At 54.5% G+C, this 12,921-nt stretch overlaps 1 protein-coding gene across 3 annotated transcripts in view; it reads right to left on the minus strand.

The window, feature by feature from the left end:
• Positions 1-4,088: 4,088 nt before the first annotated feature.
• TBC1D2B (TBC1 domain family member 2B) overlaps positions 4,089-12,921 on the minus strand; it is a 75,030-nt gene continuing 66,197 nt past the window's right edge. For all 3 annotated transcript variants that reach the window (XM_064382955.1, XM_021668244.2, XM_012457709.3), the window contains exons 11-13: positions 11,520-11,705; positions 10,203-10,324; positions 4,089-6,977 (exon numbers count right to left, since the gene is read on the minus strand). In XM_064382955.1, the coding sequence (XP_064239025.1) occupies positions 6,782-6,977; positions 10,203-10,324; positions 11,520-11,705 (504 nt within the window). In that variant the 3' untranslated portion in view covers positions 4,089-6,781. The remainder of the gene's footprint in view (positions 6,978-10,202; positions 10,325-11,519; positions 11,706-12,921) is intronic.

Consider the following 12,921-nt stretch of genomic DNA (forward strand, 5'->3'; position numbering starts at 1 on the left):
AGTGGGGGAAATGCCCAGGGGCAGGAGGCCTGAAGACCTTTAACTAGGTGAGATGCCAGGTCAGGACTTGCAGAGGAGAAGGTGACATGGCAGCAAGTGTCTGAGGCCAGGCTATAAACCTAGGGGCCGCCTTGTCTAGCCTAAACCATGCTGCTGCCCAGTCACCATCCTTCAAACACCAGAGGCAGGGTTGGGAGGGCCCCCAGACCCCTCTTCCCTCCCGCCCCAAGCAGGTTCTCATGCCTCACCAGAAGGAAAGTTAAATTTTCTATGGGTCACAGCTGGCCAGGTTCTCTGTCACCTGGCGCAGGGGGAGCTGCAGCTGGGTGAGGAAGAACCCAGGTACCAGAGCTAGAAGGGCTTTGGGAAAGTCTTGAACAGGGCCAGGACCTGAGCTCTGCCTGGTTATAGTGACTCTGAGCCAGGTAACCCTACAATAGTCTCAGTCTGTCACTCTGTCTCATGGGGGATGTCGGCATTATTACCTTTGGAGTCAAAGTAGGTAAGCCAGGGAAACCAGAGTTCCCAGGAGGGACCAAGACCAAAGGATGGAAGGGTGTGGCCTGTCCCAGAAGGTCAGGCTGGACGAGGGGCTGTGTGAAGCCCGGGCAGCCAAGGCCCTTGCCCTTCAGGTTACAGGCATCTGGGTCCTCGTCTAGATCCTCACATGCCATCCAGAGACCCAACCCTAGGGACAATTCCTCCCAGCTGGTAGCAGTGAGTCAATCCTTGTACTCACCCCACCAAAAGCTCTGAAAGGAGAGGCCTGCGGGTGAGGGTAATACTCTTCAGGAAAAGGTTCTCACTGGCAAGGACGGTCTGAGCTGTGCCTTAGGGAAGCCAGAGGGGTAGGTGACAGGCCCCCTCACAAAGCCTGCCAGGGAACACAGGAGGGCTACATGTGTAGTGGTGGGAATGTTTTGGAAGATGGCAGACAGCCTTCCACTCACCGATGGGACTCAGTGAGGTCAGGTCCACACGTCAGAAGCTGGTATCCACACACGGGTGCACTTTGTTTCTTGTTGTAGAGACAGGGTCTTGCTCTGTTGCCCGGGCTGGAGTACAGTGGTGCAATCATAGCTCACTGCAGCCTTGACCTCCTGGGTTCATGCGGTCCTCCCAGCTCAGCCTCCTGAGTAGCTGGGACTACAGGCACATGCCACCATGCCTAATTTTATTTTTTTGTAGGGACAGGGTCTTGCTATGTTGTGCAGGCTGGTCTCAAGCGATCATTCCACCTCAGCCTCCCCAAACACTGGGATTACAGGGACAAGCCAGCGCTCCTGGTTCTGTTGCTGCATTTTGGCTGCCTTGGTGCACAGGAGGCATGAGCTGGGGGGCAGAATCTGCTCCTGGACCTTTCCCAGGCCTGCACCCAGACTGACCCCTGGGCTGCAGGAGGCAGGTGTGGAGAAAACGCAGCAAGCAGAGCCGGCTAGCCAGTGATGGAGACCCAGGCTGGGACTAGGAGACGGAGCTCCAACCCTCAGCCTAGTGGCCCTGCCAACCCCTTGAAAGAAATAAATAAATGACCTAGTCTCAGGTATTCCTCTGGAGCAATGCAAAACGGACTGATACAGCCTCCACGCTTGGTGTCCACTGGACCTGACCACTCGGGGAAGGGCTGCTCTTGACTCTGCCATTAACATCCAGACTACGACAGAGTTGTTCCCCTGCTCTGCCTCAGTTTACCTCTCTCAGCTGAGCAGAGTAGGGATAATTGCTTCTCATGAGGGCCATAGGACAGAACAAAGCCCTGGGTCCCACAGGAAGGTAGGTGGGCCGTGTCCAAGGGAAGACAGACCTGGGGAAGTATTTTATGTACTCGGGGTGGCAGAGGGACATGAAGATGCCTCCTTTGTGGGCAAAAGAGAAGGGAAGATAAACAGAGAGGCGCTGGACACCTGCCTCACCCCAACCTCCCTCACCCCACAGCAGGCCCATTCCCACACAGCCCCCAACTCAGGAGGCACCATTCTCCTTAGGGTCGGCGGGACTTCCCGGCTGAGCTGGGGAAGCTGACAGTCCGGATTCATCAGGGGCAGCACGTAGTGTAGGTGATACGCTGGACGGAAGTGGAGAGGGGACACGGGAGCCGTGGTGTCAGGTCTGGGGCTGCCAACGTGGTACCTGCCCTGGCCGTGGGCAGACCATGCTGCTCCACCCTCCCAGATGTGGCCTCTAATTCTAAGGCATCCAAGTTCCAGGCCAGGACTGCAGCCACACTCCCCTTGGGGACAAGGGACACAGTCCACACAGACTTCACTGGTGCTTTGGGCAAAGGCAGCTGCACAAATGAACAGGAGGGGACCCTGCTGGAGAGCAGGAACGGGCCTGGACTACTCAGACCTGCCTCTGTAACAGGACGGTGCCAGCCTCCAGTCAGACTCCTGAGAAGAAAGCTCACTCAGCCGGGGAGTGGGAGGCGTGGCCTGCAGGGTCCCGGGAGTCTGTAGCCCCTCCCACCCAAGTGACTCCAGAAAAAAGATGCAGAAACAGCAGGTGCTCCTCCCAGCTCACTGCAGCCCTGAACTCCTGGCCTCAGGGGATCCTCTCCAGTCTTACCTCCAAACCCCCACCAGTAACTGGAACTATAGGTGCTGCCACCATGCCTGGCTAATTTGTTTCTTCCCCCATAGTGACTGAGTCTCACTATGTTGCCCAGGCTGGTCTTGAACTCCTGGGCTCCAGAGATCCTCCCACCTTGGCCTCCCAAGAGATTGCAGTGACACAATCTCGGCTCACTGCAACCTTCGCCTCCTGGGTTCAAACGATTATCCTGCCTCAGCGTTCCAAGTAGCTGGGGCTACAGGCACCCACTCCCGGCTGATTTTATATTTTTAGTAGAGACAAGGTTTCGTCGTGTTGGCCAGGCTGGTCCCAAACTCCTAACCTCTAGTGATCCCACCCAGCTCAGCCTCCCAAAGTGCTGGGATTACAGGCATGAGCTACCACACCCAGCCCTAATAGGCTTTGAGGACCACTTTGACTATTGTGTAAAGACTGAATTAAACATAGACCTGCCTCCCTGGCTATGTAGGGGGCAATGAGGTGTTGAGTCTTCCAGGTGAGATATAATGGCTTGGATCGGGGGTCAGGTGGGGCTCGAGAAAAGTAATTGGATTCCAGTTTGTTTCGGAGGCTGTAATGGGCACCCTTGATACCTTAGCCAAATCCACTTTACCTGGGCAGGATGCTGTGAGTTTTCACTGCCCTCATCTGGAGAACTGGCTCTGCTGACTTGGGCCTCCTCCTCCGAAAGGTTACACCCTTCATCACCACCACCACTCACTGGCAGCCAAAGGCTGACCAATATTAGGAACAAAAGGCCCAGCCCAAAGCCCTGCCTCAAAGCAGGGCAGCTCTATGGCACAGAGCCCCTGTGTGGCAAGCTGAGCATAAAGCTGGCTGATCCCACATCCTTGCTTTGTTCTGTCTTCTTTCCTATCCTGTTTCCCCGCGCCCCTTTGAGGGTTTTCCTGAAGAGCACCCACTAGACAAATGGCATGTACTCAAATCCCTGCCTCAGGCTCTATTTCTAGGGAACCCAACCTAAGACTGAGGAGGTGATGGGATTAGTGGCTGGTAAATAGGATATGAGGATTGAGGCGGGTAACAGGCATGTCTCCCTTCCTCTACCTAGTTGTTCTAGACAGAACCTGCTCAGCAAAAGTGAAGGTGCTCGCAGTGCTATCACAGAGTGCTGTAACAAGGTGGTGTGGCAGATGGACTCTTGTGCAGGCCCTGTTGTCTGATGAGGTTCAAGTAACTCTGGCTGGTTCTGGAGAATAAAAACTGTAGGGTCCAGGCATGGTGGCTGGTGCCTATAATCCCACCACTTTGGGAAGCTGAGGCAGGCAGATCCCTTGAATCCAGCAGTTCAAGACCAGAGCAGTTGAAGCCAGAACCGCCTCCAGCCAGCAGCAGTTTTGGCTGCTACCATACAGCTGTCAGCACGGTGACAGGGAGTGCCCGAGGCCACCTGGGTGAGAAGTGGCCCGCACATCACATCGGTGAGTCAGTGAGAGTCAGGGCCCGAGGGAAGAGCAACTCAGAGGCTCAGGCTGGCGCAGACACACACCAGGGAGTCATACACACAACATAGGAATTGCTATATAAAATAGATACATGGAATCTGGAGACAGCTTGAGAAAATAGGCTAAAAAAATATAAACTGTAGTGAAAATATACAAAAGTATTAACAGAGGTTCAACCCATAAAAAAACCCAATCCATTTAAAAATTTGCAATTCCCAGCAGGTGGGGAGGGAGGCCCCGGTCTGGCATGCGCATTTGGACAGGTGGTGGAGGCCGTCCTTCGGGTTTCACAGCTAGCAAGGTCGCCCTTGCAGGGGCCACGTGCTGGGTGCTGGGTGCTGGGGCGAAGGTTCAGAGGAGGAACAGCAGCATGCGGAAGCCCCTGCCAGAATGGCCCCCTGCTGTGGCAGCCAGTGGAGGCCAGGGACCTTTGGGCCCTGGAGGGGACACAGCAGCTCTTTTCTCAATGACATGAGGGAGGGGAAATATTAGCTCCAAAGAGTGGGGCCAACAGTTGGAAGGAGGAGTTAGTTCATCCTGTTCCCAAACTGGAATCGGGCGGAGCCGCCCTCTCTCGCCTCCTGGATCCTGGACACATACAACTTGATTCCAGGGAGGAGAATCTCCAGGAGAGCGTCCCCAGTCCCCTTCCTCCAGGACATCTCCTGCTGTCACACACACACTGCCTGGCAGCGCTGGCAACTGCCTAGTAACACTAACATTGCACCTCGGGCTGCAGCTACAACAGGCCTCCGGTCAGGCACGTCTCTCAGAGCAAAGCAGACAACACGAGCCTGTCCCTAAGGCAGCGTCTTAGCCCCAGGACACGGCAGGGTGTTCTGGCATGTTCCAGGGGCCATTGGCTTGGAAAGTAAAACCTGAGGGCAGCTGGAGCCGGCTCACAGGCTCAGCCCCATTCCGGCTGCACCTCCTGAGCAGCCACCCCCAGGCTGACAATTCCTGCGGCTCTTCCTAAGCAGCCGCCCTCCCAGGCTGACAGCTGCCACTTCACCGTGGGCTGGGGGGTGGGGTTCCAACACTCGATTGGAGCAGATGCGACGCCCAGCTCACAAGACATACTCCTTCAGGAATCTGCTGCTCTCAAAGACAATGACAAAACCCATTTCTGATGCCTGAAACAGGCAAACGCTTTTGGTTAAACATGGAAGTCAGCCCCTCTACACAGAGAAACACTAACAATTCCACTAAAGACATGGCACCGAGGCTCGGTCTAGCGTGCTGAAACGCCAATTTTGTGCGGCAGTGCTAGAAAGTCGACAGCAAAAAGTAACAGGAAAAAGGTACTTCTTAAACTGCATTGCTTCAATTCTTAGTCTCACTGCGTTCATATCAGCCAAGGATGATTTCGCTTTTTTTCAGGTAATGTGAAACATTCCACTGAGACCGTTTCTCTCGTATTTTAATAAGACTGTGCCAGAAAACACCCTGTCACATCTACGCATCAGGGATGGTCTAGAGGGACTGAACAAAAGTAAGCTCCTTGCTCAAAGCCTCTCTCCAGCCTTCAGAAAGGCAGTCCTCCGAGTTCCCAGAAACTGCCAGAGGCAACAGTGACCCTGCATCCTTGCAGAGAACAAGATGCTTCTAGGCAATGGTGGGGAGGGCACACATCTGGGAGAGCTCCTGAAGCCTGGGGCCCAAGCACAGCAGTTTCCCAGCCCCAGCGCTGGCAGCCAGCCTCCTGCACAACCCAGTCAGGAGGAGCAGACACCAGGAGCACTGGCCATCCCCAAGGAGGCCAAGCTTTTCAGCTGTCCAAGAGCGTTCATGCTGTAGCTGCACCACTGCCCTGCAAAGCACCCCGCAAAAGATTCCTCCTTCCCCTCAACCAAGGCCAGCCCAGGGAGCCCAGGGGTAGGCCTGCTTTACAATGTGATGGTCCACCATTTACTTGGAATCCCACCTCATCATACCTGGTGAATGCGAGTCAAGAGGGCATTCCACAGAATCTCACAGAGCCATGCCAGACACGGGGCAAGCTGGGGACAGAGCAGTCCAGCAATGTGCAAACCCAGGCTGGCCATGAGAAGTGAGGGTGGGTGTCTGGTTAGCCAGAGCAAAGGCTGTTCTAGAAATGGGGCGTGGCTGGCAGCTTAAAGCCACCAGCGAAAGGTTCATGGGCTTTCTACGGTGGCCGTTTCTGAACAAGGGATGTGCCTGCTTTTCTAAGGCAGTTCATTTTCATACCAACCTTATGCCTGAGGCAGCAACCCTTTGACCTACAGGTGCCTGAAGCACAGTGGGCATCCTTCACAGCACTGCCATTCAAAACCACACACGACTGCCCACCATGTGCAGGAGAGAGAACAAGGGGAGACGCCCAGCAAAGCAAAGTTTCAGAGGGCCAGAGCACCGCCAGGCTGACGGAGGCTGGAACAGGCTCTTGCAAACAGCGCTGGTAAGCCCGACGTTCCGCCAGTAATCAGGCAGAAATATGACTGGGAAATAGCACAGGTAAGCCCCATGTTCCACCAGTAATCAGGCAGAAAGCATGACTGGGATACGTGTAACCAGAAGCCATGGCGTGGAGATGGCTGTAAACAGATCTGACTTCCCAGCCCAGCCCCCACGCAGTGGGAGGTGAGGAAGTGCAGTCTGGCTTTGGACATCCGCCCAGCAGATTCCCAGAGGCCATACACATTACATTCTGGCTTTTAAGCGTGTTTTCGCCCTTTGGGCACACTTTGGTCTGAAGGCAGGAAGAGCAGCGTCCAGGGACCCACTCAGGTATCCTCCTCCTCATCGCTGACCAGCTCACCCTTGTCAGGGCTGGTGTCCCGCTCACGCAGGAAGTCCTCGCGGATGGCCTCCAGCTCGGTCAGCTCCAGCCGGACCTTCTCCAAGTGGTAGGCACGTCGGTTCCGGATCTGGCGTAGGGGGAAGGGGTTCAGGTCCCCAAAGGAGATACTGATCAGCTTCCTGGCAGGGTGCAGGGCAGAAACGAGAGAATCAGTGTTGCTCGAGTGAGCGCTCACACACAGCCCTCACGGGCACAGCCAGGTGGCCTGGGGTGGGGTAGCAGGAGTGCTGGCCATGCTGGGGGCTTGACGAGGCCCATCTTCTGCAGAGAGGAAACAAGACACAATGACCCAGCCAGGGACAGGCTCAGAATGATGGCCTAGACTCCAGCTCTGCCACATGCTGTGTGACTAAAGTCGCCCCCTTTTCTGGCCTCAGATTCCTCATCTGCAGACTGGGGATAACAGTAGTGCCACTCCTAGGGGGTGGGATTACTAGAGCTCCCACACACAAGCGCTGAGAAGAGCGCCTGGCCTTGCATGGTGACAGCGGGTGCAGGCGTGTCTGCATCCTCAGGCAGGCATAAGGCCTGGCACCGGGCATGAGTCCGGGGCGTCTCTGTCCCAGGACTGAGTGACTGGGCATGAACACAGGCCCTGGCAGTCCTGGCGACAACTGTCAGACCCAGTCAGCAATGTGACAAGTGTCCAGATGCAGTTCACAGAGAAATGTGCAGCGCTTGGGTTTCACATTCTTCCCACGTCAAGGCGCCAATTTACAATCAAAATTTTAAGGTTGTGATCACTGGCTCCTACCCACTGGTCAGTGCCTTAGTAAAACAAAACCCAAAGCCGTCCTGAGGCCGGGCTGTGGATTTGTAGCACTAATGAGTCAGCCACACTGGTCTCCACGGGTCACAACAAAAGCCAGATCCTCCAACACTGGGGCTGCCTTCTTCCCCTCTCTGGATTCTGCCAGGACCCAGACGCTTTGCATCCAGCAGACGCTTTGCATCCAGCAACAGGGGCTCATTTGCTTTCCTGTCAACCAAAGGCCCAACAGACTCACCAGCCCCAGGAAAAGCTGTGACGAAACAGAAATGTCCCAAAGGACTTCCTCCCTGTCCCCATCAGAGCAGGCCATTTGCTCCTGCTGCTGTCGGCTGCCTGGACTCCTTTACACAAGCTCACAGCCTCTTATGTTTTAAAACACATGCTTAACTCTCAGCCAGAGGCTTCTCCTGCAGGGAGGTCAAAGGTCAGAAAGGCCAGCTTTATTTAAATTCCGAATTCCCCAGCGTGTGTTCTAGAACACGGGAGCACTAGAGAACAGAGGAGGCCTGAGTACAGGGGTCCCTGCGTGGGGAGTTCCCAGGTTCCACCTCCTGCCTGGCTCTGAGGACCAGGCTGCCAGCCCCACTAGACGGAAGGAGGCTCCATGTGAACGGGGTGCAGGGCCCCCCGCCACCAGCCCGTTCTCCCCCACAGCTGTCAGCCCGCAGCCCCCACAAACCCCAAACCTACAGCATCTAGTCCTCTTGCGCCGCAGAACGCGAGCCCCAAGTGTAATTCTTCATTTGCTCATCCGTTGACAGGCCCCTCGCCCCAGGCTGGCACCAGGGAAACCAGACCCTGCCTCTGCCTCAGGCCTGGAAGGTTCTGCTGAAGCATGAGAAGGTGCCCCATGGTCAGCTAAATTTAAGAGATGATGTCCAGCACCTTAAAAGGCTCCCAGAAGTCCTGCTGCAGAGCCGAGTTCAATCCTGTTAGCCACCGTCTCCTGAATGCAGTTCACTACACAACTCCCTCCCTCTGTGCAGCAGGACTGGCCTCCTTGCAAACATGAGCCTGGGGAGCCGATTAAAACACTGAGGCTCCAGCCCAGAGACGGGTCCAGGGCCCCTGCAGTCTTGATAACATCGGGGAGCCTGCCGCCCTGGCCTGGCACTCCTTAAAGCACCTGTTAGTCTAGCAACCCTGCCTTCTAAAGCAGGCTGCACGGGAGATGGTACCACGAGCTGGTAGCAAGGTGGTGCTGCAGGACCACACAAGGCCCAGCAGTGTGGGAGGGGCCAGGTCAGTCTGCTGTGCCAGGAACAGTTGGGGCACTTGCCAGAGCCCCCACCCACCCGCCTCCACCCCACAGAACTGTGGGCAGCGGTGCTCTGAACACAGCCCTAGCTGTTGGCATGGGCAAGCTCACTCTGTGTCACTCCCAGCAATCTTGACCCAATGTGAGATGACCAGAAACTCTCTAGGCTCACCCCAAAACTCTGAATCAAACTTTCCTCAGCAAATATGATTCCGATATCCTTTCTCGTTTGCCAGAAATCAGGGCACTGTTGTTGGTGCTATTAGTAAGCCTGAAACTATTACAAACCCACTCCTCAATAAAAGACTCTAAAAATAGTGACAACCGCCAGGACGCCTGGCATGGCCTCAGCCAGCCCCTTCAGCTCCCAGTGTCCACCTCAGCTGCCAGGGCCAGAGCAGCCAACAGCTGCGGTCCAGGGGACATATGGATGAGGGTGGCCCAGAATAGGCAATGACCACATGGCCAGGGAGGGTTCCTGAACACTTGGCTGCCCAGGCCAGAAACCCAGGGGTCTTCCAAGTCAAGTTCCTCCCTACCTCTCTTCAATTTGCCCCTCTTCTCCATCTGTGGAATCACCTCTGTCCCTAGAGCCCTCTAACAGCCACCAGTCCTGCCCCAATCTGACCTGTGTGTCTCTTGCCTAACCCTGCAGTGACTTCCCAGAACTCTCAGGATGAAGCCTCGTGTCCTAAGTGAAGTCTGTAAGCGTCCTAAGTGAAGTCTGTAAGCGTCCTGACAGCCCAGCTCTGCTACGGTCCAGCCACACCGGCGCCAGCCAGGCTCAGCCACCGCCACACTTCCTCAAACACACGTGCCCCACAGCTCCGCGCTGCTCCTGAAGGACCCCTGCCCCCAGGCTGTCTCCTCGCTGCCCTTGCCCAGCTGACTCAGCCTTTCTCCAGCCTGGGCACCCTCTACCACAGCACTGATCAAATGATGCACAAGTGTCCTCAGCAAGGGCTTCCAGGACAGGCCTTTTTTTCCATCCGTCATCCTCACTGCCCGGCACAGGCCCTGCCACACAGTAGGCACTCAGTAAATGCTTTCCAGACAAATGAAATGATTGCTGTTGGTTGTGGGGATTTATGTGTGTAGGGTAAAGGACAGAATCCTCATCTCACTTCCTCCCTCATAAGGCTACTTGGGGCTTACACCACTTGCTCTTTCTTTTCCCTGGAAAGCAATTCCCTCTCCCACACTGTACACCCGGGATGCCTCTGAGTTTGAAGACAGCAAGGACAGGCTGCTCTCAAGGAGACAGGGGCCAGGCCTCCTGCTCCCCGTGACATCTGAGGCCTCCCCAGGACTCACCTAGCATCGAGGATAGTGCGAGTGAAGTAGCGGAGATACTTGAATATGGACATCGAATCCTGCAGTTTCAAGATCTCCTCTTCTTTGTACTTAAAAAGTGCCAGGGCAAAACGGAAAATAACCTGTGGAATAAATCAGTGGAAAAACCTGTGGGTCCAAGCACAAGGCTGGACTCCAGGGCAGTGCTGGCCCCCCTGGGGACTTGGGGACATGGCTTGCACAGTCCCCGCCCTGGGGACAGACACTTGGTCCAAGGGGCAATTTTCGCTGGCTAGGCCAAGACTCCTTTATCACAGGAAAACAAACTCTGGTGGTTTTCAACAACACATCAGCCCAAACCAAAAATCTCCTTATGGAGATCTCTGTGGAATCCCTTGATACTCAGCTGGCATTTCTAATCAATAAAGCACAACGAACAAATGTAAGAAATCATTTTAAAATAAAACCAAAACCAAGCTTTTCTGATTTTGAAACTCTTAGAAAGTCTCACCTACAGAGGCAGTTTCCATCCCAACTTCAGAGCTTCTGAAGATGGGAGAGGATTTTTTTTTAACTGATTTGTGTTTGGTGCACGTTAGAGGTTAGAGGAAACGGACTCCTGGTAGTCTTGCGAGTTCGAGCAGCTTTGGAACAAATTGTTTCCCCATATCTAAGGGCCCATGCCAGCCTGTACTTTCTCTTATTTTGTTTGCTTTCCGGCCCAGGATAGACTTGAACTCCCGGTCTCAGGTGATCCTCCCGCCTCAGCCTCCCAAGTAGCTAAGAAAACTGGCGCATCACTGCGCCTGGCTAAGATACATAATAAATTGAGAAGAGTAACTAGAAGACAAGGGGTGCCTCCCCTTCATTACATACTCCTGTTTATGTGATTAGAGTTTAATATGTAAATATATTCCTTATTCAAAAACCAATTCTTAAACAGCATACAACAGAGTGGGTGGGAGGCTCGTGGGCAGTCAGACTCTGAAGCTGGTGCCCTGGTCCCCTGCTGATTAGATCTCTGGGCCTCCATCTCCTGCTCCATACGATGGGGCAGCACCACCAGGCGTCTGACAGATGCTAAGGCTCAGGCTCAAACCACAAGCCACAGCTCCCAGCGCCTACCACAGGGCTTGGTACGCACTGACTGTTGCTGATAAATGAACCAATGACTGCGGTTTCCTGATACCCTGGACCCAGCTCTAGTGCAGGCTGTGCTGAGATCCCCTGGGCACTGTGGTAACCCTCACGAGGTGAGCCCGCCACTCTATTGCCACCAACGCTGCCAACGGTTGTCAAGCATGTGTATCTACAAATAGCTGAGCTAAACGAACTCACCTTTGGTCCCTCATAAAGGAAAGAGTCCCATATTTTAAAGAGGATGTCACTAACGACGCTATCCACAAACACCACCAGAAACCAGTTGAAAGTGATGAGGGTATAGTCAACTTTGTACTGTTCAAAGTGCGCATGCAACCGAGGCAGCTTCTCACTCATGAGGTCTCTGAACACCCGCTGGTCCACCTGGAGAGGGAACAAAGGGCAGAAGTGTACGGGGCTGCCAGGACACTGGGCAAGCCAACGAGCAGACGCACACCCGGACAGCCTGGGGGTGCAGCCCACGTGACAGCAGCACAGCTGTTCCAAATGTGCTCTGGGGCCCATCACAGAGCCAGATGCCCACGTTCCAGCAGCGCTGACCTCATGCACTGCAGGTACACACTGAGTGTCTGCCCAACAGCACGCTCTCCCCAGGGCATGGGAATGGGGCGTCTCGAACCTGGAACCAACTCCTGCACCCAAAATGCCTGGGAAATAGGTCGCTGCAAGGAGCAGGTGGGACAGTCAGCCTTGCCAGTCCTCATGTAGGTACAGGAGACGCTGACACAAAGGGCCACAAACTGGAATCCTGGGCAGATGGGAGTCTTGAGCCAAAGAGGAAGCAGCATCACCAGGTCCATTCAACAAGCACTTGCTGGGCTGTACGCGCAGCGGGAGGGTGAAGACTCTAGAGTCACATGGACCTGAGTCTGAATCTCAGCTCTACCACTTACTAGCTGGGTGGCTTTTAGCAAATTAGGCTCTAAACGGCTCTGTGCTTCATCTGGCAACAGTTAATAACCTTTCTTTTACCAGACTACTGTAAGGATTACCCATCACAACAGACGAGCAATACCTGGTTACTGCTGCTCTGTCAGGCACGGGGCCAGTGCTGGGCAGAGCATTGACTAAGGTTCAACTCTGACCTCAAGGAGTTAAAAGACGAGAGGGGAAAGCCAGACACATGGGCCATCCCAACCACGGCCAGGCCTGGGTAATGACATGTTCATACAGCTCTGTGATGCCACAGACAGGTCCCGGCCAAGCCCCCAGGAGAAACCGCTCCTGCAGCCAGAGCTCCGGCTTCCAGGCAAGAGGGCCGGGAGGTGAGGCAGCACAGCCTGGCAGAAGCAGGCCACAGAGGCCCTGCGACACATTGAGGAGTCAACACACCATCCTGTGAGCCAGGGGCTTTCCCAGCCTTTGTCTGTGACTCACATAAAAACATTCATCTTCAACCATCACCCAGTCCACACGAACCAGCATGCACATGTATAAAACGGAAACCAATGTTTCACAAAACAATACTTAACCTCATACAGTAGACTGCACTTTGATGCTTTTAATTCTAATCAATTGGATGTGATGGGGGAAAAAAAAAACCTAGTACCAACCTAGTAAGCCAATTTCTCTAACCACA

Source organism: Aotus nancymaae, unplaced genomic scaffold (genome assembly GCF_030222135.1).
Source record: "Aotus nancymaae isolate 86718 unplaced genomic scaffold, 86718_ANA_hifiasm-v0.15.2.pri h1tg000003l, whole genome shotgun sequence".
NCBI lineage: Eukaryota > Metazoa > Chordata > Mammalia > Primates > Aotidae > Aotus > Aotus nancymaae.